Genomic DNA, 27,340 nt, shown 5'->3' on the forward strand with positions numbered 1-27,340 from the left:
TCTATTTCTAAGGAATTTAGCAGCCACCATCATTTGCAATTGATCGAAACAAAACATCTATTCATTTGATTTTGTTTCTTTATCCATTTCATTAAGCTCCGCTACTATACCTAACTGATTTTCTTTGACAAACGTAATGCGTCTAATAATCGATGTATATGAGTGGAATACAAATTGTATGGTTTGATTTTAAGTAAATATGCAAATGTTTCATTTATAAAGACGGAGGTAATATGGCGTTCACAGAAAATATTTTTAAATGTATTTTACAATGCAAAAAAGTATGTTACGTCATGGCCCTACCTACCTAACTACCTACCTACCATCTGTATGGTAATGCATACTCTTAGCTTGATGTGTATATGTAGTTGTTTTTTTAAGTAATTTTTTTTTTCGACTAAATAAACTAGTTTCGGTTGGTATATAAACTGGAAAATGATATGTTTTTCTAGTTATAAAAATAATATTTTTCCATGTTTCCTGTCTAAAATTGGTTTTGTTTTTAGTAGTCGTTTCTAATTTATAGCTTGGAAAATTCAAATATTCACTTTTGAGATGATTTTAGAAAAACAAGTGAAAGCAGTTTTTATGAATGTTTCATCTATCAAACAAAAAATTTGTTTGTTAAAGTGAAAAAATTCACATTTTTTAGTCTGTAAAATAGTAATCGATTTGGTTAGTTGTTTTTCGCTTCTACCTTGAAAGGAGCTGTGGAATATATCAGTTTTCCACTTTTTTGGATCCTAAATTTTGCTTGATCATTTCCAGAGCTTATGAAAATATTTCTTCAAAATTGTCGTGATTGCCTAGAAAAGTAGATCCTTCCTTAAGTCCCCGATTTCTATAATAAAACTCCATCTGTAATCATGGCAGACACAATAAATTCTTATTTTAAAAATTGGACAACGAACTATCGTATATTTTCTACTACTGACTACTAGGAAATTTTCCATTATTTCAGGAAAAATTAATGCATTTTCAATCTCCTCCAAGGAAGAAACGAGAAAAGGAAAAACCATGGTCTACTATCAGCTTACGATCTAATATTTAACTTTTTATTTAGAGCCAATCAGATTGCAGGCCTCTCTGCTTTTGATTTTTGTTAAAACCGTCGGAGTTGAAGAATTCAAACAAATATTTTGAGAGAAGCTTTCCGTTATTAATTTTGAGAAATTGTTAATGGGTGAATTACCTTTGAATTAATTATCTAAAAGATAAACTGTCGTTTGTTGAAGATAAAACTTGCACATTTATTATTTTCAACAAAAAACTAATTATAGTTACTAGACAATTTAATTAAGATAAAAAAAAATAAAAAATCCAACAACAAAGTGTTAAAAATTATTATTTTTAATTACATAAATACGTTCTAACAAACGATATTACATTAGGAAACGAATAAAAACTCGTTGAAAATATCAATAGTATTTTCTTGAGCCGTCCTTATTCATTAATATTGTTCTTTATGAGAATGAGAGCGCTTCTTTGATAATGGTATTTAATTTTGGAACGAAAAAAAAAATAGTTATAGATCCATAATTCTCTCAGTATTGGAAAAATTGTTCCAAGAATTTTGGAAAAATGATTCCGGTGACATACCATCGAATGGCTCCTCTGGTGTGTATTTATTAAATATTTTCAATTTTTTACATTCTTATTATAAGTATCCAGTCCTATATTGTCCTAAGATTTAATTAAGGGGTTATGCTAAGATTGGATAATACAAGGGAATTATAACTTTATAAATACATTTTTTGATTAACAGAGTTTCCAAACATCACAAAAAGTTCCTAGATCACCGAGCTTTTTATTATTATTTTATCGTTCAAACTTGGCTGAAAAATGATTATTCATATACGTTTTCCTTTTCAATTGGATATTTCTGTATCAAAAAATCTAGAGAATGTGATAAAAAACTATCTAAAATATTTCATGACATTCTTGTAGTTATATTAATACCCAAAAAATATAAGGTTGCCGATGAAATAACAACAAACTTTTAATTTAATCCAACATTTAATGAAAATAGACGACTTGTTACAGTATTAATGATTAAAGAGCGATATCTATATTATCAAATATATAAGCATCTCTTGCACACAATATTTTATATAGTTGCATGGTATTATAAAACCAAAAATAACTCATAACTTCACTACAAAGCATCCATTTGGTTTATTTGTATATACCAATAAACCAAAATTTTTTTACAATTCTGTAGGTTTACAATCACCTTAAGTTTTTGAGCTCAAGCAACATGCTATTCAAGCAAAAATCACAATTTCACATGAGTCTTAAAACACTTCTGTATTACAGCTTTAAAACAGCTTTCTTTTATGTTTTGGTTGCTTGTACTCAAAAGTCAAACATTATTATCTTTAGATTCACCTTGATGCTTTCATGTAAACATTTCGGCGTAATATGATTAATGAGTAATATCTTAAATTACTTTACTTTTATACAAGATTGAGGTACACTTTATTAAAATACCAACATCGTCGGACATTCAATAAAAATAGAAACATGATTATTCCTCCTTGTAAGTTAATAATAATGTTTTAAATTTTCATTTTATGTAAATTATTTTCTTGTTATTTCAATAATAACACAATGTTTCGTGTTAGCCAACAAACAACACTGTTTAGTGTAGAAGTAGTTTTGTTGCCAACCAAAACCCAACTATATAATAATTGGTAACAAAAAGCATGATGTTCATAAAATTATATCTTATCTAACTTTTGTTGTGTTGGTTGATATATTATGCAAGGATTAAAATTAATTTCCCGTTTTTCCTACTGTCATTTAATTAGATTCATTCAACTTTTTTATGTATTTAAAATTTTCAACCACAAAGCTTTGGTTTTATAATCAAGTCGTTAATTTGATTTGTGGATACCTCATGAAATATTACTATTTTGCTTTGGATAAAGAAAAAAAACTGACATATAAAATTTACAGTTTTGGTTTTAGCGCCTTATATGAAATAAGTATATATTCTTGCATGAATAACTTTATGTTTGCTTTTTACATGAACCGAGTCATCTTTGAGCTTAGTCATAATTTTGTTACCCATTCAAAATTGGGCAGCTATAAAAATATATTTTAGTTGCGGCTCGTGTAGTTTATGCACGGATTTAAAAGTAAAGGCTGGTAAAGACCACGACGTTATAGTCTTCATCTCCCTTGCCCTCACTTGTCCTCCTTCCATAACACTCGAAATTGGGGGAGAAATTGTTTTACACAGGTAAAATATATGTACAGTTTTCAACTTTTTAAATGTAAAATAGTCATTATTGCTTGAGTATATCAGAAAAAATGGATTGTATTTCGTTTGTTAAATGAATATTTTCATATTTTTTGGCCAAAATTATCCAATTATTAGAGTTTCATCGAATTAACGTTGTAGTTTTCTTAATTAATTCATATATGTACTCCTTTTAAACATTTTAGAAAACGAAAAAATAATTTTACCATCTATTTGAATACAATAATTTTCTAGAGTGATTTTTAGCTAGAAATTACAAAAAATCGGATTATACTGGAAGAATTATTTCTGAGATATCGAGTTAAATTGTCTACGGGAAATGATATTCCGTGCTATTCCGTCAGTCAATGCCTCAGAGACTTGTTCAATTGTTAAATAAACCATTTGAGACTCTTATGATTATTTTGGGCAATTAAAACAAAGTACTGGATGAATGTTTTGCGAAATATCTTCAAATTCACTCCGAAATAAAGGATTCTTGGTGAAATCTTAATAAGTATTCTCTTAATCGTTATATGAACCCAGTTTTTTAATTTTGTTGGATTCAAATCGCCCTATATAACAAGTTTTATGAAACTCTCAAACAACATTTTTTTGTGATCGTCTCGATTTTTAAAAATAGGACTTAAAATATTCGTTTAATTAAAAAATTTTAGTTTCCGATTTGGATGAAAAAAAATTTTCTTGAGTAATTTTTGCCTGATAAAAAAAAAATTGGGGTCGTTTGATGAAAGGGACAATAGTTGCTGACATATCGGCCAAAATTGTAGATGCAGGGTGAAATCTCGGTAGAATTTCTACCCAAGAAACTTGCCGTTAAATCTCCAATCAAGAGTATAAGATTACGAATTCATTCGTAATTTAAAACCTGGAATAAAAATCTTAAGGACCATCCTTATAAGATTGTCCTTAAAATATACGTTGTTTTTTAGATTGCCTACTCAATAAACGAAATTTTAATTCGAAGAATTTAAACCAAAATGAACAAAGAACTAGGAAATTTAGAAATATTTGAAACAGTGTTTCATAATAACATTGTCATTTACTTCAAAATTTCCTGTTACCGTTTTGGTACAAGAAAAAAATGTTAAATTCTATTTAAATTTAAATTAGACATAAGTAAACATATAAAATCGTTAAAATATATAGTTCATTAATATAATATTTATTTACTTTGAATCTCTAGATATTATGTTGAAAAACTACGTATTTTATATTTTCCTGTAGTTTTCTTCAATATTTTGCAAAAACAAAATAAAAAGTAGAACGAAGAACGAAGAATCATTTCCGGTGTTTTATGAAAATCACTATAATTATTATAACGGTTAAGGAAAATATATACATTAAATTCAAAAAATATATACATTTACAGTGCGGTATATTTTATTGAAAATAGTTATTTTATTCCATATTTTGATCATTTTATATTGAAAGGTAAAAGGTCATCCCATCTTTTTTTGTCATTTGCAGTCTACACAAAAAAATTCCTGATTTTGAGTGCCTAATCCAAATAATGGGCCGAGGCATCTCACACTCATAAATTTTAGAATCCTTTAGAAAACCTTTTAAGCTTTTAAGTTTTACGCCTAGCCAAATATGGGGTAGTAATTCATATACACGATGTCAATACCAGGACGTACCGACGTAATATAATCGAATGAAATCAGTTGAAATCCCTTCTTAAGTTGAATATTATTAAATGATAGATCCTAATATCTACCGATTATCATTGGCTGCTGGTTATCGAATGATATTCAGTGAATGAACAAATTTATCAATTTTTGTCATACCTGTAGCGCCCGAATTAGGGCTCAGATCCAAAATTGGTAAATTACTTTTTCCATCGTCTTTATGAGCTTATTCTGTAAGCCCACGATCTGCAGTCAATAACAGAACACCGTATATATATATATATATATATATATATATATATATATATATATATATATATATATATATATATATATATATATATATATATATATATATATATATATATATATATACATATATGGTTCACATTACAATTTTTTTAATTTGAGACGGCTTTTGTTTGAAAAATTTTCAAAATATTGTTAATTAGAATATACATAAATTATAATATATCAGATACCATGTAACATATACATGGTATAAAAAACTTATATTTGGAAGTTACCATGAATGAAAATTATCGGAGAAGGCAAGAAATGTTTTTAATGGCATTCAAAAAATTGTTAGATCAGAATCTGACCAATTTGTTAACTTGTTGAAAATAAAACTGCTATTGCTTCTGTCTACGCCTATGGAAAAGTTCAGTGTGAATCATACACTATAAATACATTAGTCGTAATGATTTTAAAGCTGTAATAATACTTCATATTTAGAAATAAATATCAAGGGGATAAGAATGGAAACCCAGAAAAGTATTATAAAAGGTATTATAAAGGTTTACATGATTTTACGTTTATTAATATAAAAATGATTATATTATTTGGTTTGCGTGTCTAAATATTCAAAACTATTAACTGGTTTTATAGGTGTTTATATCTATAAAATTTTCTAACATATTAAAAAAGAAAAGTATAAGGTAGATCCAGAAAATATACTTGTATTAATTTGGATAAACACAAAACTGATTTTTTTATATTCAAAAACAATATGTCTCAATGCATAAGAAATACAAACTTCTCAAATTGAAATAATCCAAATATCTTTGAGGCAAATGGTTTCACTCTGACAAAGTTGTTCATTATCAATAATTAATGTACACTCATATCAAAAATCGAAAGATACAGAATTGGACGAATTGCCTGCTCCAAAAATTATGAAAGGCAACATTTTTAAATAGCGAAAAAACAACTAACAAGTTTATGTTACATGACGCAGTCAGATTAACAGAAAAATAAATGGAATAAAAAAAATTCAGATTATAATGTTGCCCAAAGAATATTTAATGGATCCCAAAGAATATTTATAGTGAGGGACTTGCGGATCCATTTTTCCATGCTTTAATGCTTTCCTTACGTAGGCAGACTAACAACCTTTATAGAAATTTTTAAAAACAATGAATGCTACTTTACTAAAACAAATGAAATTTTTCAAAATTTTAAAAAAACCTCGACAAATTTTTCGGGTACCGAACCCTAAAGTCGCATTTGAAACATATCTTAGAGAACTCTCCATTAAATTGCCTTTTTCCGTAAAGCCTTTCACAAACTGAGCCGAGTTGGAAGATCACTGCCAATTTATAGTTTTTGCGGGTACGAAACCCTAAATTCGCACTTGAAACATAGCTAAGAACACGTTCCAAAAATTACCTTTATAACAAAACAAAAAAAAACATAATCGGTTCATCCGTTTTGACGCTACGATGCCACAGACAGTCGGACAGACAGGCACTCACACATGGCGGTCAAACTAATACCACCCCTTCTTTTAGTTCGGGGGTTAATAAGGTGGCTCAGTGACTAAGATAAGGTTAAAAACAGAATAATTACTTTTAGCTTGAAATTTTTATTGTTTGGTCTGGCAACTATGAACAGTAATCAACATTGAATTGCTCAATTATTTTTTGTTTTTTTGTATTTTCTCCAATACTTTTACTCTTGTACTAAATTTATTTAGCAAACACCATGTATTATACAAACAATAGCCCAAAGTATATGGATAACACAAAATTTCAAAAATGAGACTCCATGCTAACAATAATAATCATAATTTCATAAAATGTATTTCACCTACAAAACACAAACTATTGAAGTATAAAAACAAAAGCTCTATTCTATGTATACATACCCTGTTAAACCACAAAACAAATGAGTATAATACCTGCACGTGCATGTACAGGGTGTGGCATATTTTGGTACTTTTTTTAACTTTATATTTTCGAGTGGATTGATATACGTTTGAATAATGTTGAAAATATTGAAAAATTTTTATTGAAAGTATTCAAATGTTCAATATTTACAGAAACAAAGATTGATTTATCAAAATATTGAAAACTGATCATTCATAGACAAGTAAGGCTTTGAAGGACGCAATTAAAGTGACTAAGTGAAACTCAATTGATTAAAAATATACTGAAAATTGGGTTGTTAAAATTTGCTACCACATATCCTTGAGACAGTTATTTTAATAAATAATTATTCCATTGTAAAAGCTGTTGACTCAGTATAATAAACGTAACAAGTAACACTTACAAAATTTAAAAAGCCCTCGACGAATTTTTCGGGTAAGGAACCCTTAGCTCGCACTTGAACCATATCTAAAAATACTCAATTAAATTTCCTCTTTCCTTAAAGCCTTTTCCAAACTGAACCGATTTTGAGGATCATTGCCCATTTTTTAGTTTTTGCTATACCTGCATTTGAAACGTAACGAAGAACACTCTCCGTTAAATAAACTTTCAAATGAAACAAAAAAACTCAAAATCGGTTCATTCACTTAGGCGCTACGATGCCACAGACAGATAGAAATACGGACAGACAGACAGACACACACACATAGCGGTGATACTTATAATACCCCTTTTTTTAGTTCGGAGGTTAAAAATGTTTTGGACTATACTTGCAATAAGCATGCATAGCTAACCTACACATAGATTTGCACTAGTACGTTACTTTTAATTCTAATGTACAATGCGGCGAAAGTCTCTCTTCTCTCTTCAACCATCTATACTCTAACTATAGTCGTTTCTGTTCAACAATAAAATTCATCAACTTTATGTAATTATATCTCAGTAATTAAACGGCCAATAATTTTTTTTTAAAACTCAGAACAAAGAACCTCAATGTTGAATTAGTTTTTGAAAAAATCTTAGATTTTTTTTCTAGAATTAAAAGTTTTGTTGAAAACACTACTTCTATGGTCTCCATGTTACTTATTTGAACTTGAATTAAATTTATCTCGAATTAAAGACTGTAAATCGTCTTAAAATTTACATGGTAATTTTATTATGCTCTTTCCCTTAATAAGTATTAAAAGTTTTAAAATTGTCACAAAGTCGAAAGTTTTCCCTTGAAAATCAAATATTAATCAATAGAAAACATTTGTTGCATTTGCATTTAATATACATTGTAAAAACAAGAAATTTTACAAAATTTTAAAAAACCCCGATAATTCTTTCGGTTTTTTCTCCATTAAATTACCTTTCAAACAAAGCAAAAATCAAAATTGGTTCAAATTAAAATTTGTTTAGGAGCTACGATGCCACAGATAGACACGTATCAGACAGACTTATTACACCTCTCTTATTGGTTTGGAGGGTTTAAAACGAACAAAAGAAGCCTCACCCTATCTATATATGTATAGCAGAACTATTATTTACAAAACACGTGTACCAACATAATAACTATATACAAACTCGAAATATGCATAATAATACTTGGGTCATAATTTCATATTTAGTAAATAGTTTTTATAATTGTGAGTGAAAATATGATCGAATGATACTGATCCTTGAAAACTGGACTAATTTTAAACCGCCTTCAAAAAAGGAGAATGTTCTCAATTCGACTGTATTTTTTTATGTTTTTTGCATCAGAACTTTCGGCTGAGTGAACCAATTTTGATTATTATTTTTTTTTATTTGAAATCTGATGCTTCCTGTGTAGTCCCATTTCAATTTGGTCCAATTTTATCAATGGCATCCATGAGAAAACGATATAAGTCTTAAGCTTGCATTAAGTATGTGCGCGACAAATGGACGAATAACTCAATATCACGCGAACCGATTTCGATTATTCTTTTTTTAGTGTCAAAGTAGTTACAAATAAATATGCACTAAAAAGTAAAACAATAATGAAGTAAGAATTATTGTTATTTTTGGAGTCGGTGTTAGCTAAGTTAATGTAGCAAACTGTTCTACCACAGTTGTTGCCTTAGCTGACACCGGCTTCAAAAATAACAAGAATTGTAACTACAGCATTTTTTTACTTTTTAGTGCACATTTATTTGTTTTGGAATAGTTTGTTTTTGTTTGAAGTCGGTTTTTTTTTGTTAAAAGCTTTTTTATTTTTATATTAAATAAAGGACTAATGAAATGAAACATCGCTCTCACCATATATTTAATCTACATAAATAAAAAAAAATTTTAAAAAACAAATTTGTATTTTACTAAAAATTAGAAAACAGTTATTTCTATGAATTAATCATGACTATTTGTAAAAGCTTGAGTAGAACGACTTTTTGTTCTATATGATTGAGTCATAGAAGTAATTATTCTCTACTTTTTAGTATAACAAAGTAATATTAAAGGCTATTGGTAATTGTCTTTTCATTAAAATCCGACCACAGTCAAAAACATTTTGATTAAATGAATTAGAAGAATGAATAAACAAGTATTTCGATTAAATGAATGTGATTAAATGATATTACTGAAAACAGTAGAAATCTTACAACATAAAATCATTATCTCACACATATTCTAAACCATATTATAATATACAAATTTTATTTTAAAAACATTGGTCTCTATAATAATAATCAAAACAACAAATTTCTATGTTTTACAGATTTTATATTCAGAACAAGTACGTGGTTTCCCTGGACGACGTGTCGTTGTACTACGGTGTGAACTATTTGGTTTAGCTGGTCATTATGCATTAGTATTACGTCCAACATCAAATGCAATGCCATCGGTTACGAGTACAGCTGTTTATCTGAAGGTGAGAAGAAAACAACCCCCATTTATATATTTACATTTTTAATATTCTTTTTGTGGTCAAAAATAATTTTTGCATTTTTTTTTTTTTTTTTTTGTGCAATTTGTTAGAGTAATGTACAGAGAGTTTTTAAAATACACAAAAATATAAGGAAAGAAAAGTTAAAAAACGATAGCGTTGTACATAACTTTAATGGAAAGAAAAGCTAAAAAGATGAAACTTGTAGATTCCGAGATGAGTTGAAACTAGTCTTTAAGGGTTATAATCGTCAAAATTCAGAATATTCACGGTTTTTTCGATTTTTGACAAAGTTGCGTTCAGCGCTTGAGGTCACAAATTATTATTTATTAGACCAACATCATAAACAAGGCTGCAAAAAATCGAAACTACCGAATTTGATGCAAACTACCCCGAACTTTCAAACGATAAGGTTACTGTATTAACAATGCTTCAGTAAAATTCGGCAAATAAACTTGGTTCTACTGTAATATAACTGTGTCACAATAACTTATATCAAACATAAGTAGAAATTAATGCTTTTAATATTAATAAGAGAATAGAATATTTAACGGAATCTTTTTAATATAATAATACCATCACATAATGACATACATTAATCAAAAAGTGAAATCACATTAAGACTCAAATCTACACGACAAATTTGAGAATAATTAGAATTACTTACACATACACACACGCACACAAATACATACATTTATATCGAAGATTATAATTTCCTTGTTCGTTAAATTAAATGATCTAATATCGTCGAAGTCAAAAGTAGACAAGATATTTTGTTATTTCTACTTTAATATATAAAAATGTACAGGCTGATTCAGGAAGAAGTATTTGGGCATTAATGTTAAGACAATCTTTTTATAAAACACCCGTTGTTTCAATGTAAAATACTATATTGGGACCGTATTTTTTCTAAAAGAACTGGGCTGAGTAACTTGAGATACTTGGTTTCAAAGGATATTTTATGAATAGAAGTATCCCCGTAAATACATGAAAGGCATCTGGGTGTGCCACTATTTGCTTTTTCCTCTCACCAGAATTTTGGCAGTTCTTAATAATCACATTCCTTTTCCTTATATTTTCCTTGTAGACGACTACACTTTTTGGCCATAAAATAGCTCAAATTTCATGTACCTTACGTGGCCTACAAGTATTCATAATGAAAAATTAAATTGACATGTTTAAGACATAGGTCTGGGAACACGGTTCATGAAATATGAAGGCCAGTATGAGCACTTTATTTAACTAATATTCAATTAACATTTGAGTTAAAATTAGCCGGTTATTTATAAATTTTCATCTTCTTGTTATAAGCAATTTATTTGTCGTGAAATAAAAATTTGTATCAATCATTTTTCTTATATGACCCAATTATGTTGTCGGCCACATTTTATTGCATTCTACGGTTTATTTAAAAAAAAAACGAGAATGTTCATAATAATACATACAGCCGCTACAACGTTCAAATTTGTAGGTCAGTATGAGCATTCAATTTTACTAATATTTATAAAACATTTATGTAAAATTAGCCGGTTGTAGATAAATTTTCATACCCTTGTTATTCCGAGATGTTGGGAGTAGAGGTCACGCCAAACGGCTGAATTATTATATTCATTTATCTTGCATTCAAGAAAAAAGCAAATGGTTGTTGATATTTTTCAATAGGTCGTCTAATTGACATGTTTTCCATTTTCCACATTGAAAACGTCCCAATTTCCAAAGTTTTCGTAAATGTAAACATTGTAGGTTACACTGAAATGAAGCGACTCACGAAGTTTCGTAAGAATGTTATTCACGAAGCCATAATCCCCTCTGTACTGTAGACTATAATAATGGAAGAGCCAGACCAAAAAAAATTCTTTGAATTTACTAAATCTGATCATTTGAGGATTGAGTACACACACATACTGCGGTCAGTTAAGCGAACGATAGAACAGGTGTCAGATATATGCTATCGAAACGGTGCAGTTTTACGTGGTACTTAATTGAATTTACTAAAGCTGAAAATTGTTATACAGATTGTATTGCATATAAATAACAGTTATGATTGTCAGTCAGTTAGGTGTTAGAACAGGGTAGGTCAGTCAGCCCTTATTTATAAAAAATTAATACATCAGATTCATTTATGATTTCCGTGGTATTTAAATAAATTTATTAAAGCTGAAATTTGTTATACAGCTTGTATAATACATATAGATAACAGTTATAACAGTCAGTCAGTTCAACGTTAGAACAGGGCTGGTCAGTCTGCCATTATTTATGAACGATAAATAGATAAGATTCATATATGATTTCCGTGGTATTTAAATGAATTTTCGACTTTAATAAATTCATTTTATTACCATGGAAATCATAATTGAATCTGATGTATTAATTGTTAATAAATAAGAGCTGACTAACACCTAACTGACTGACAATCATAACTGTTATTTATATCCAATATAATACAATCTGTATAACAATTTTCAGCTTTATTTAATTCATTTTAGTACTACGTAAAATTGCACCTAACCCCTGTTCTATCGTTTGCATGACTTTTCCGGATCTAAATCCGTAACGTCACTTTGTGCAGAAAACTATCTCACCAAAAATAGTATAGTAAAACTGTTAACCATTCCTCCTGGAGCACTGATATTTTAGCCTGTTCAGTGAGTGTATATGCTCAAAACGTCAGATGTTGTGTGACAATATTTCTACCACCACAAATTAGATGAATGAATGCGTTGTTCATTTTGTTTTATATTGTGGATGGCTTTGGCTGGCTGGTAATATGGGTGGTATTAGGTAGTTATATAACTGTAAAGAGATGATGTAGAATATGTTCTAACGTATGTTGTCAAGTGATTTATTACATATCATTTTTCTTTATACCAACATTACACTTTTCGACTTTTTGGTATGAAAACAATTCGTCTAGTACCTACGTTGACGAATGAATGAATCCTTATAACTGCTATTCCAAATTTTTGTATGGGTCAAATATTTTATGTTTTAAATTTTTCATATTTTTTTAATCAAATACGTAACTTTTAGAAAATCAAGATATTCATTTGAATTATTACCAGTCTCAGAAAACTAGTGAACAAAAAATATAAATAATAAATAAATTGAGATAATGTTAACACAAAAAAAATTTTAATAAGAAACGCTTTTTGAGGTACAAGCTTTTATTGTACTAAAAAGTAGAAAATAATTTTATCTATGAGTCACTCATACCCGGCTATTTGTAAAAGCTTCTCAGTTAAAAATATCAAAAATGAATCGGAACGCCTCATCTACTCCACATGCCTAATTATTTTTCGATTCATTCTTAATATTAAGCGCCCCGAGCTTTTACAAATAGTCGGATACGAGTGACTCATAGATAAAATTATTTTCTGCTTTTTAGTACAATAAAAACTTGCCCCTTAAAAAGTATTTTTTATTAAAATTTTTTATTTAAGACAAAAAAATGTATATATGTCAAATGTGGTGGAAGGGAGGGGAAATCAAGACGCCACAACCATGCAATGTCATCCAAACTAAATGTGCATGCAAAATTTCAGCTCAATCGGAAACCGGGAAGTGGACCAAATTTGAATTTCAAGATTTGATTGCAGACAGACAACGGGACTGGTGAACTAAATAAAAAGTTGTAAAAAAATCACCACTTGGAAAAAATTTTGTACGGAATCCTAAACTCGCACTTGAAACATGTATAAGAACACTCTCCATTAAATTACCTTTTTCTTTAAAGTATTTTGAAGATCGTTGCCACTTTTTGCCTTTTTTAAAAGTATGGAAACCTAAACTTGCGCTTGAAAAAAATAGCTAAGAACATTCTCCGTTAAATTACATTTCAAACGAAACCAAAAAATTAAAATCGGTTCATCGGTTTAGGCGCTACGATGCCATAGACAGACAGATACACATAAATTGCGGTCAAACTTATAACACCCCTTTTTTTTTAGTTCGGGGGTTGATTGAATTATTTTCTTAATCAACTGAATGAATTTTCACCAAGATATGAATTTATTATTTTAAAGAAAATTTCAATTTTATTAAACTATTATATTTTTATCAATTTTTTAGTCGTATTTAGTTTTTAATTTTGACCATAAATTTTAGTAAGTATATCTTCAAAAATTTCATTCTGGTGATTTTTCCAGTTTTTAAGTTAAAAGTTATTAATTAATAATATTTTTTGTACTATAAATTGATATTTTTATATTTATTTCCATATATGAATTGCCAAGTAATTAAATAATTGAACTGAATTTTTTAATATAAATTCAATACATATGAATGCTTTGATATCGATTTTGCTTCTGGCAGGTATCTAAGCCGAAACAATTCGACTCGCTTGGGCATGAAATCAATGATCAACACTTTCATAATGAAAAACTGTAATTAACATATACTTAATGCCAGCAAATGTCTAACCGACAGAGACAAAATATACTTTTACAAAATTAGATTTTTTTGTCAAATTAGTTTATGATAAATTAACCAAATTAATATAAAATGAATTTTTCCTTATTCTTTGTTTTTTATCTATAAACGACAATAAATTATAATAGCTTGTTTAAAAAAAAAATGTCTTCGATATTTATTAATAAAATGAATCATATATCTGATATCTTATTCCAGATTAACATACCAAACATATTTTTCTGAATGGTTTCAAACAAACAATTATATTCTTATTATGCCTTTTCATAGTTCGACCTATAACGATTTTTATTTTTGATTATTTGCTAAATCTTAACTTTAACATTTCTATATGGTACTTAGGGCTGTAATGCTATATTCTTACATGCTTCGAGTACCGCGAAAATGACTAAGTATTCGCTCTTATTTCGTTTTCGGATGACAGACAACTTAATTATTGCTTTGTGACTGAACTATCAACAAACGAATTTTGTGAAAAATATATCATGGATTTTTCTACTATGTACTGGTAATATAAAAGACTCGATTATTATATTTGGTGTAGAATGTACCTTCTATTTTACATAAGCAAACATTTACTGTAATAATACATAATATGATTGAAATTAAAAAATTATAACATGATAAAAGTATTGTCCACTTTGAAATGAATGTGGAAATTATTATTATTTTTTATTAATTGTTGATCGGTAGATTAAAATTTGTTTATTTTTTAATCAAAAAATAATATTTGGATATTTTTTTTATTACATTCAAAGTACTCTTTAACTTTTTTTTTTCATTAATTTTTAAATTATTTATTTGCGTTTATTCTGGTTTGATTGCACATAATTTTAATTTTGATAGAATTAATAATTGTTGATTTATATCGGTAAATGTTTTTATTTTTAAAATTTTTTGTCAATTATAGAGTGTCATATTTTAAAATCACTTAGCGATAATGTTTCTTGCTATCTAAATTCATTCACTCAATTCATTGAAACTTTTTTAGTTGTTTTTTTCATTCCAAGTGAAAATTACTCAAAACTATTAAAATGTGTTATTCTTGAGATTTCTAAAAGCCAAAAATTTGACATAAAATTATTGTTAAAATTCCTAAAAATGACCCTCTTAAAAATTTTTTAATTAATATAAGAGCAACTGTTTATATAAAAAAAAATCAACCATTAATTTATTTAAAACTACGGCAGTAGGGTACTTACGTTAGTCAAAAATAAATTATCAAATTTGAAAAAAGTTATAATTTATGTAAAAATTGACTTAAAAATTTGATTTCGAGTCATAAAAGCACATTTTTCTTTTATAATATTAAAATTAAAATCGTAATTTTTAAACTGTATACCACGTGACTTAAAACGCGGGCAAGCCCTGATGTGATGTCATATATATATCGGAATGAACCATAGATCATAAGTTAGTTTAATGTAGACAGCTGGGTACATTATACAATATTTTTATTTATTATAAATAGTTGTCTATGAATATATCTGTAAAACTTATCTGTGTTATTTCGTATAATGATACCAAGAAAGCGTTTGTATTTTTCCGAAATAAATTTTTGGTGGCTTTTTATTAGCAAAATCAATATTTTGAGGTACTTTTTCAAATATAGTAGAATACCCTGTTGTACTAATCTTAATTCCCGCTATTTTATTGAAAATTTAAAAAAGTAATACATTATGACAAGATTTAATAAATTTGTCGTATAATTTTTTCTAAAATTGATTATTATTTGGTATATTAAACAAATTTATCTTGAGGGAAATAATTTATTTACAAATTCCCGTTATTACAGATATCAGTAAGCTTCAATGGATAACGCTTCTATAGATTGACTGCATTTCTTCAAGAATTCAAAAACAATTTGATAACATATAAAACGTAAAAATACTATTTAGAATTATAACACGCCAATGCAGCTAAAGAATATACATATAAAATATATTATTTTTTCCGGTTCTATGGAATTTTTACCGTTTTATTGATTCACTTGTCAGTCAATACATATTTCTGTTAACATCAACAAAAAAGAATATCCTATTTATTTGTCATCTTTTCGATTAAATAAGTTATGTCAGCCAGTCAGTCAGTATAAAGAACAATTTTATGTTATATGTCAAACAATGACTTTATTTTCTCTATCAGTAGCTCACCAGGCATTTTTTTGGTAAAATATTAAGATAATATTTAGTGAGTCATGAATTTAAACTTACGTTATAGATTGAGTTGTCTTTTTGAAAATGTATAAAAACTTTATTTACCGTTTGGAATTAAATCCAATGATTAAGGAGATATGCAAGGATTGAACAATACTAGAGATTTCAATAAAACTTTATAAATACATTTTTTGATTAACAAAGTTTCCAAAAACCACAAATAATTTCCTTACATTTTTTCAAGGAGGATTCTTTATGAAAAATCATAAATATTTAATAAAACATTTTCTTTCAATTTTCACGAAAATATTGTTCAACGCTAAATCAGAGTGGCTTCCTAATTTTCGTTCCAAATTATGACCCTCGAATACTCGGCTCAAAATAAACAATCAGCAGTCTTACTTTTGGAAAAATATATATAACTAGCTTGATACCCGCTCGCTTCGCTTGGCTTAAAAGACCACCGCGATAAAGCCTCCACCTCATTTCCTCTCTCTTATTCCCCGTCCATAACACTCAAAATACGGGTAGGGATTGTTTTACACCGGTAAAATATATGTGTATCCGAACATGTGGCAATGAATTGTATATCAATTTATAGAAAAGAAATTTTATAGAAATGTTTAATTTATAACTCAAAATTATGCTCATAGATGGCTTATTGAAATATCATCGACTAAATTAAATTTTTTAATTTAAAAAATGTATTATATATATATTTTTATAAGTAATGTGTTAGTCTGACGTATGAGCTATATTATTATACTGTTTCATTCAGGTCCATTCAGTAGTTTTTGCGTGAAAGGGTAAGAAACAAACAGACAACCTTACTTTCATATTTATAATATACAGGAATTTATAATTTGCATGTCATGTAGCAAATGTCCTCATTTCTAACCACCCATAACAGCAAAGAACCCGATATAAATTTTTATAATAATCAAATCAAATAAGTTCGAGGAAGTATTTGAGGTAGGTAGTTAGGTACGTAGATAATATAAAACTCCCAATTGAGAATTAAAACCACTAAAATGAATGAACGATCGCTTCTTATACTTTTTATACAACAAAATAAATAATAATATAATTTAAAAATAATTATTTTATAATCAAATTATAAACATTTTGTAAACTCATTTTGTATATAGTAACATCATTCATTCTATGTTGTACAGTTAGACTTTTGATATAGTGCGGGAGCGAGGTGCTACTAGTGAAGAGTTGTTTTTCACTGAGTTAAATGATGAAATATCGTATGAAGACAGTGTTGATTACGCATTTATTTGTTTTCTTACGTCATGTCGGTAGAAAGACAAACAAACACACACATACATAATATATGCAACGTATAAAAAAGGATAAAAAAAAGGTATATACATACAAACGGAATTGGGCTAATGAGATGATTGAATGAACTCCTATGCAAAATTTTGTTCGTAGCATCAATATTTTTAAGCGTTACAAACTTGTGACTAAACTTAGTATACCTTGATATATTTCATATATACATTGTATAATGAACAGAGTACAAATTCCGAATTCTCAGCACAAGACAATTCTTCTCTAAACTTCTGCTTTATTGAAGGTTTGAAAGTATATCTGTTAGAATAGATGATTTTTGACAATTGACGAATTACCATGATTATTGAAAAAGTTAGAAATTTCTTAAAAAAAGGATTCCAAGTTGTGAATTGATTGAAAAAGACTGGATTAAGTAATTTTATGATAATCGAAAGTAGGATAAAATGAATATCGTGAGACCAAAGAAAATTGAAGTAAAGTTTGAGTTTAGCCACATAAGATTTCATGCAGATCTTTCACAAATATTTCTTCACTTTCAGTCCACACTGAAATGCATTTCAGTTATATCCGGGCTAGAAACGAAAAACTGAGGAATTCAAATCAATCATGTACGATCTGTTGCGTGTCCTCATAACCACCGATAAACAAACAAATTTATCAAAATAATATAAACATTTATGATTACGATTTGTTAATGGATTCTATTAAAATTGAATTAAACAAGTGAAAACAAACAATTGACTGAGTTAATTGTTGAGATACCATGTATAGACAGTGTTGATTACTCTGTCACATTACACATACATACATGTCACACATATATAACTGATATAGCCATAACATACATACTATACAATTTGCGCTCTCACGGGTAAACAGTGGTGTTTCGAAAAAATGTTTCAAACGAAAAAATTTTCAAACAAAAGTTGTTTATTTTTTTATAAGAAACATTTTGTACATTTAAACTTTTGTTCTGTTTCCAACAGTTTACAAGATTGGTCCTACGGACCCAAGACCCAATTGAACTATGTTGCTCATTTACGAAATTGACCTCACTTTTTAAGTCCTCAGCACGCTTTAAAAATTTCAGCTTTATACCTCTTTTCGTTTTTGAGTAATCGCGATGACAGACGGACAGACAGACGACAGACAGACAACCGGAAATGGACTAATTAGGTGTATTTTATGACACCTATACCAAAATTTTGTTCATGGTATCAATATTTTTAAGCGTTACAAACTTGAGACTAAACTTAATACATATACCTTCGTATATTTCATATACATGGTATAATAAGACTTTCGCGTTTGTACTAATTTTCTATAGTTCTTTAGCGATATACAAAAAAAGACCATTATTTTAATTGAAAATATTTAATCAAATATAAGTTATCTCGACTCGGGGTGATTGTAGAATCTAACCATCATTCGTTTTCTGTCTGTTTTATATTGTGAATGGTAGTAGATTTTAGTTCTAGTATTGTTTTATTTTTTAAACAAACAAACGAAAACATATTTTAAAAGTAGCAATGAACTGTAAATTGAACAAAGTGGAAGGAGAATGAATAGAAATATTTCTGGTATTCCGTACTCAAAAGATCTTTTTGATTTTTTTAAAGGGATGTTTTTATCAACAGTTAAAGTTTTTAGTTTAGCTCGCTCTCTATAGAAGAGATTTGGCTCTTGAAAGATTTAAAGATCTTGAATATGCTTATTTATGACTAGCCTGATACCCGCCCGTTTAAAAGTAAATAACACCGCTTTATAGCGTCCACCTCCCTTGGTGTGCACAGTTTTCAATTTTGTTAAATGTAAAATAGTCACGATTCATTGAGTACCTATATCAAAAAAGTTGGCCATGAATGGTTTGACATTAGTATTTTAAATTTTTACAGAATATTTTAATTTATGGTTCAAAATGATGATTTTAGATCTGCTCCATCTATAATCATCATTTTCAACCATAAATTACAGATTTCTGTAAAAATTTAAAATAGTAAATGTCACATTAAATTTTAAAATATCTTTCTAAATTATCTTTATAAATTATAGCTCATGTGTTATTCTGAATAACCATTCGCTAGTTTTAGCGTGACAGCGTACAAACAAACAAACAAACAAACATGCTGACTTTCGCATTTATAATATATCTCACACATGAAGAATTTCCAATTTTCTTAATAAGTTTGAGGTAGTTTGAAAATAACGGTTTCAGGATATACAGCAAACAAGCTGATTGATTGATCGTCAGTATTAATAAACTTCCCCTCTTGCACACGCATTTACCAAGTGAAATCTGTAAAAGATATCGAGACACATCTTTTTTTCACTTCTTTATAATAATTCATTATTAATTGGCAGAAAATATAACTACAGAAGCATTATATCTGGTTCTCAAAAAGCTAAATGGACAAAGATAAACTCTAAATTTGCAGCACGAGTCGCCATTTTCCTTGTTCTATTAATATTTTTATATGAACATACTTTTAAATTCAGTACCACGGGCAGTGAAACTATACTAACCTGCTGGAATATCGTGATTATTTTTTGCCCCTTTCAGGATCTTACGAATGCATGAGAGTTAATCATAGCATTTTAAGTTTTATTACAAATGTCAAAACTTGCTTGTTCGACAAGTCGCAATATTGTTAGCAGGCATTTTACTTCAATAACTCTTTAACGTTGATTTTCAACTTTCATGCCTCCTGGGAATGTGACAAAATGGTTTTAAATTGAGGCAGGAGAAGCCCCATCGACTTAATTTCGGCAAATTAATCCGATAAATATTTATCCTTAGACACATTCTGCCACAAATTTCTTCTTCATATCATGACTTTTTGCCTCAAACCCATATATCATTTTTGTGAAGTCATCTCGTTTTAACACTCCTTCTTTCCATTTTAAGAAATACTAGTCTTGATACGGTATTAAGTCAGTCTCAACCTTTCTTGGTGCTGAATTTTGATCCACTACGATATAATCTATAGACATCTGTGATTTTGTACATGATAGACATCTCTCTTACACTACTTATATTGTAAATATATCTGTTTCTCTTAAACAATAAATTTAAATAACTTGGAGGAATTATATTTCAAGAATGGAGCGGTCAATATTTTTTTTTAAACTCATGAAAAAGTACATGAATGTTAGTTTTTTTAAAATATCTTAAATCTAGTTTTTTTTTTCTAGAATTGAAAAACTTTTAAAAACACAACCTCTTCTATGTTCCGTTCCCTATGTTATTAATCCGAATTTTCATAGAATTTATTTCGATCTAAAAACAGTTAATTGACTTCAAATTTTTATGGTAAATGTTTTGTTATATTCTTAATATGTATACACAAATTTAGAATTATCTGTCAATATGCCCACAGCGAAATAACAACCTTAATAAATTTATTTGATTGTTTCAGGCTGATTGGAGTGAGCAATTTGTATTTAACGTACATGCACGCAGTATATTTCCATGCGATTCGCTAGGCGGTGGTGTCCCAGTATTATTCCAATATCCAGCATGTATTTTACAACAAGGTGACCGTATACGTTTATATGCTAAATTACGTGCGGATGTTACATCATTAATACCACCAACATCATTAGAATATGTTGTGGAACAGAAATTTACACGTGGACAACATACATTGTACTTTGATTGTGATTTATTTGTAGAGCGTTATGTTGAATATTGTTTTGTTTATGTGAGTCAAGCGATTACGGGTGCGGTAGCGGATGTACGAATGGATTGTGTACCAACGTTACCGGTTACAGGTAAGTCCTACGCATGTGTATTCTAACGTATTTGCCCGAGAAACAAGACCAACCCGTACTAGCTCAACCTAATTTGAGTTAACTTGAACTATAGCAACAAGTTGAACTGTTAAGTTGAACTGTCTCTTTTCGTCCACAGCTTTATTTTTAATCCATAAATGTAGGTTTTGATAATAAATCACCTGACCTCAAGGAGTCAGGCTTTAAAGGCGTAAAGTTTTAAATAGCTTATGAAAATAAAGATAACGTATATAATCGCTAGAATCTTTAATAAAAATCCAGATGTTGTAATAAAATCGGTAAAAAAATTTAATCAAATATGTATTTCCAAAACAGTCATATAGATACTATAATTTTGACTGGCCGTAGACTATTCAAAATACTATTAATAGCGTAGAAATACTTTTGAGCAGAAGTTTTACAGAAGGCCATTTTCCTTTCTACAGTTACATTAATATTATCGACTTTTTAACCATTCGCATGATAAAAGTTGCGTAAAAGAGTACTTATTTCGGTTGAGCAGATAATTATTATTATTTTATTCCTTACGTTTCGATCAAAACATGCAGTTTTGTTCCCTTCTTTTAAATTATCTTTGAAACATATAAATTTAAATAAGAGCTTTTTAATAATTAATTCATCTTGTCATTAAATTAAATAAATCTTATTTATTTCAATAAAGTCTCAAGTATTGTATTTATAATCCATTAGAAAATTAAAAATGGTAATTTCGTATTGTAAACTAAAAAAATTCATGACCCTCATATTCAAGACACGGGCATGTCAATTCATCTTTGCTGTTAAATTAACGAAATGGAATTTATTACGTATACAAAAAGAGTATTAGCAAGAATACATTTAAGTATAAATGTAAAAAAGCACTAGAAAATAATTTTTCGTTAAGAAAATTTTACTTCACACAAACTTCCCGTATAGCAGAAAATAGTTTCTAGACAACTTGACAACTTTAATTCTTTTTTTCTTCCGTAATAAAAAAATTAAAACAAACTTTTTGAAATATGGCACATATATATACAATTGTTGAAGTATATAACAGAAAACGTACCTTCATATTACGTATATAGAGAGCTCCCTAATAGCTCGGCCGCAATTTTTAGTCATACTTTAACTCAATAATATTTTCGCTTGGTCCCGGACTGATCTAGTCACACAAAAATGGTATGTTACTTGAAATAGATGCATACACAATGATTTCAGTGAAACAATTACACGTGGACCAAAGAAAGTGACCATGTAAACAATTTTCTTCATCTACGAATCGTGCGCATTAGCCGATATCGCCGATATATTACCCATATATTACCCATAGCCATTATAGCCGATATATTACCCATAGCCATTAAATTACCTTTTTCCTTAGAGTTTCCTCCAAAATGAACCCAATTTTGAGGATCATCGCTTATTTTTTAGTCGTTTTGGGCATGGAACCCTAACCTCGTGTTTGAAACATAGCTAAAAACGCTCCCCATTAAATAACCTTTCAAACGAAACAAAAAATATTCAAATCAGTTCACCCGTTTAAGCGCTACGATGCCATAGGAAGATACTTATAGCGGTCAAACGTGTAACACCTCTTTTTTTGGTTCGATATCGAGAACTGCATCTGATCATTTTGCGATCTAAAAATAAATTCTGCAACATCCGGACCTCAAAGCTAACATTGTCTGTGACCAAAAAAAAAAAAGGCTTTATCTGTCGATGAGTGCTTGTATGCTGGAAACACCTTAACTTTCGAGTTCTAGAGCAAAAAAGAGTATTCAAGTTATGAAGTGAATATGATTTTGTTTTGAATTTACATCACTTACAAACTAGGATTTTTATGACCGAACTAACTATTCAACCTGTATATAATATATGTATGCATACCTCGAAAACTACTTTTGCCAGTTTCCGAATGTTAGAAAACATATTATTTTACAATAAGTTTTTCTTTTAAGTTAACAACTTCTGATAGGTAAACGTGCACTATATACTATATACCTACCTACATGTAGTAGTTACTACTACATATTTTCAATTTATGAATTATTACTTTTTGAAAATTTTGTAATATTTATTGCAAGTATTTGATTTTAAGGATTCAGTATCAAAAATAATCATAAAAAATTTGTCATTGAGTCAGAAAATATTTTAACAAGCAACTTATTTCATGGGAATGAAATTTCTCCTAGCCAAGTAATTTTCTTTTTGATGTATCGAAAATCATTTTTATTTAAAATTGTTTCAAAATCGGTTAGAAAGGCGGTATTCATATAACTAGATAATTGATCGTTTTTCTTCACACAAGATAAAGCACTCGTCATGCGAAACCTTGGCAACCATTTGAATTTTTCTCAAAAATGGTTTTTGCATTTGTTAAAATAAGCTTTTGTCCAAAAAGAATAAATCGGTTCATATAACTAGATAATTGATCGTTTTTTTTAACACTTTCTAAGATAAAGCACTCGTCATGCGAAACCTTGGCAACCATTTGAATTTTTCTTAAAAATGGTTTTTGCATTTGTTATAATAAGCTTTTGTCCAAAAATAATAAATCGGTTGGATGAAAGCTTCTAACGATTAATCATGACAGATATCAAAACACAAAATAGATTTTTATAAAATATAAGGATTGCTTTTTTATTGTTTTAAATTATACATCCGGTCACGTGACAGAAAACACCAATCATATGTACTTTGAAGGTACTACGTCATGGCATATGAGAGGCTATGTAAGCTTACAAATAGAAAAACATGTAACCTTGCAAATAATTGTAAACTTGCATATACAAAAATGATTGCCTGTCATGGTTTGATGTCATTTAAGACACCATGAAACTGTACACTGTTTTAGAATTAAATTTGGGTTTTTTAAAGTGCAGGTAAATAGTTTGCTTTTTTTTTTTTTTTTTTTTTTTTTAAATAACAAAAGCAGATTTTCTTCTTATTTAAATATTGTATTCAGCGGATAGTCATTGATTTTAGCAGTTAGTGCAATGATAAATTTTCACATCGGAAAAAGTAGCTAGGCTTGATCTTGACAACAGTTTTCTGTTCTCAATAAAAGGTATGTATATCTTAATCCTTAAACCTACTATGTCATTAATAAAAAATTATGAAGGCAATATCCTACGATTTCAATAGTTCTTTATTGTGATACTTTAAACTTTCTGTTTATTATTGATTGTTCATCACTAAATTTTGATAACTGATGTACTCATGAAAGTGCTGGAATGATTAGAAGCGTCAACAATTTGTTGACTATAGTACCCTCTACATAGATTGAAAACATGTGTATGCATTTAGTAACAGTAGGACATTCAGTCCTACTAAACATTCGCATATCTAACAATTAAACCTGGATGTTTAATAGTACCTAAATAGACTAAAACCACTATTAGTAGGTATGTGCCTACAACAAACGATACTGCATTCATATAAATTTAATTACTGATATGGTCTATAATTCAGTCAAATGTTGTGGTTTTATACTACTGAATATTTACTGGTTTTTGGGGTTAAAACTTCAAAATCATTACTTATAATAATAATATACATACATTACAATCATTATAAATATAATTAATTGCACAAAATGTGCTTAGTACTTATAGGGTCTTTCAATAAGAACATTTTTTAAAATTGAATGATAATAAATATACATTAAAAATTTAAAGAAACCACCCCCCTCCTTGACGCAAAATCAGATCTTATCGATTCGTTTGAGGCTTGGTATCACCTAAACGGATGAAGCAATTTCTAATTTAGTATCCTTGTTTGCAAGGTAATTTGATCGAGAGATATGTTTAAAAAAATCTACTCAGCCTTTGAAAATCATTTCGGAATCTTAAACTCGCACTCGAAACATAGCTAGTAAAAATCTCGATGAAGTTACCTTTTAAACAAAAACAAAATCAAAATCTGTTCTTCCGTACAGTAGCTATGATGCTATAGGCTACGTTAAACTTATTACATCTCGCTTATTAGTCGGTAGCTAAAAATGTAATTTAATATATCAATGTAAATTGTGCTTTGTTTTGAAGGTTAAATGTGTAGAAAATGTCATCTACGAATTCATTACCAGAACTCCATTTAAAATTTTTGTAATTTCTAAACAGGAAAATTTCCGTAATAAGGCCATTTTCTTCGAATATGTTATTATTTTTTTGCATTGGGTTATTTTCATTAAATTTACTTTGAAAATCTGAAAAGATAAAATTCTATGAATAATTTACAATTATTGTAGACCTATAAGTCAAAATTCAAAATATAATTCAAGTAATACTTTTGGTATAATTAAAATTCATGCTTGTAAAAAAGATGTGATAGCAATATTTGGATACGTTGAATTGCTTTTATCAAATTTTTTAATCGGCTTCAAACAAAAAAGGAGGAGGTTGTCAATTCGACTGTGACTTCGACTTCTTTTTTTTTTAGTGACAAATTAATTAGTGTACTTCAGATTCACTAAAAATCACAAAATAAAAATCTTTTAACAAAAAGAAAACCGATTCCAAAACAAATCAATACGCACTAAAAAGTAAACAAATAACGATAGTATAATGTACTTGCTATTATTATCATTTTTGGAGTCGGTGTCAGCCATGTTAATGTAGCGAACTGTTCTGACTCCAAAAATGAAAATAATTTCAACAACATTATATTATCGTTATTTTTTTTTTTTACTTTTTAGTGCATATTAATTTGCTATGGAATTTTTAATTTTTTTTTTAAGTCGTTGTCTTTTTGTTAAAAGTTTTTTTTATTTTTACAAAAAATTTTACATTTATACTTTATTCAAGTGTCACTTTTATTGAAAGACCCTATACAATAAGTATTTTTTAATGTTCAGTAGTGATGTGCATTGTCCAGTCTAAAGTACACACAAATTTAATGCAAATAGAAACTTCAGAGTCTGATGTTAGTCTTTTGTTGGCCATATGTACTCAAATATTTTACAAAATTGAATTTTTCAATTATCTTATAACTTGAAAACACTCCTGCTTTTTTTTCTTAGGCATTCACTTTCATTACTTGTACTTCTATGCTTACTAGCAATTCAAAATGGGTTCAAGAATCGCCAATAAAATATTTATATTGAAAGTTTAAAATCGAAACTTTTCGTACCCGCTATACTTAAAGAAATATGAAAGGTAGATAACTAAAAAGAAATTCTCAATTCAAGACTTAACCATTCTATGGATTTTAAGACGTTACATCGAAACTATTAAAAATGGACTCTGGAAATATATAGCTGCTGAAAATATATATTTCCAACAAAATCTGAATATGCTTATTTTGCAATTAAGAAGAAAGAAGAAAGTAGAAGAAAGAATAAAAAATAATTTCACTTGAAAAATTGAAGAACTTTACGTTTTCGATAATAACCTAGATTAATAACAAATAATCGACAGTAATCACCAGGTAACTTTTTTTAACGTCTTTTTTTCACTTCATACAGATTTCAATTTCATTTTACTTGTTCATGAAGTGAAATATTTACGGTAAACTACCTTTTCGAGTTAACAAAAAAGTTTTTGTATAAACACATAATAATCCAAGATTGATGATAGTTTAGAGATTATTTTAACAATATTGTGATCACATTTTCCAATTCTATTTCTTAAATAGAACATTTTCGTTTGTAAAATTGTTGGCAATGAACTTAAATAATTTGATCCAATTTAAAATAATTTAAAGTCATTTTTCGCATAAAACAATTTAATACAATTTATAACATTCTAATTTTCTCG

At 28.4% G+C, this 27,340-nt stretch overlaps 1 protein-coding gene across 1 annotated transcript in view; it reads left to right on the forward strand.

Annotated features, from left to right (window-relative positions):
• Positions 1–27,340, forward strand: part of LOC123301221 — a 251,801-nt gene that overhangs the window by 144,151 nt on the left and 80,310 nt on the right. Inside the window, exons 4-5 of the mRNA XM_044883956.1 lie at positions 9,760–9,912; positions 21,233–21,587. Of these exons, the coding sequence (XP_044739891.1) occupies positions 9,760–9,912; positions 21,233–21,587 (508 nt within the window). The remainder of the gene's footprint in view (positions 1–9,759; positions 9,913–21,232; positions 21,588–27,340) is intronic.

Source organism: Chrysoperla carnea, chromosome 5 (assembly GCF_905475395.1).
Source record: "Chrysoperla carnea chromosome 5, inChrCarn1.1, whole genome shotgun sequence".
Classification (NCBI taxonomy): Eukaryota; Metazoa; Arthropoda; class Insecta; order Neuroptera; family Chrysopidae; genus Chrysoperla; species Chrysoperla carnea.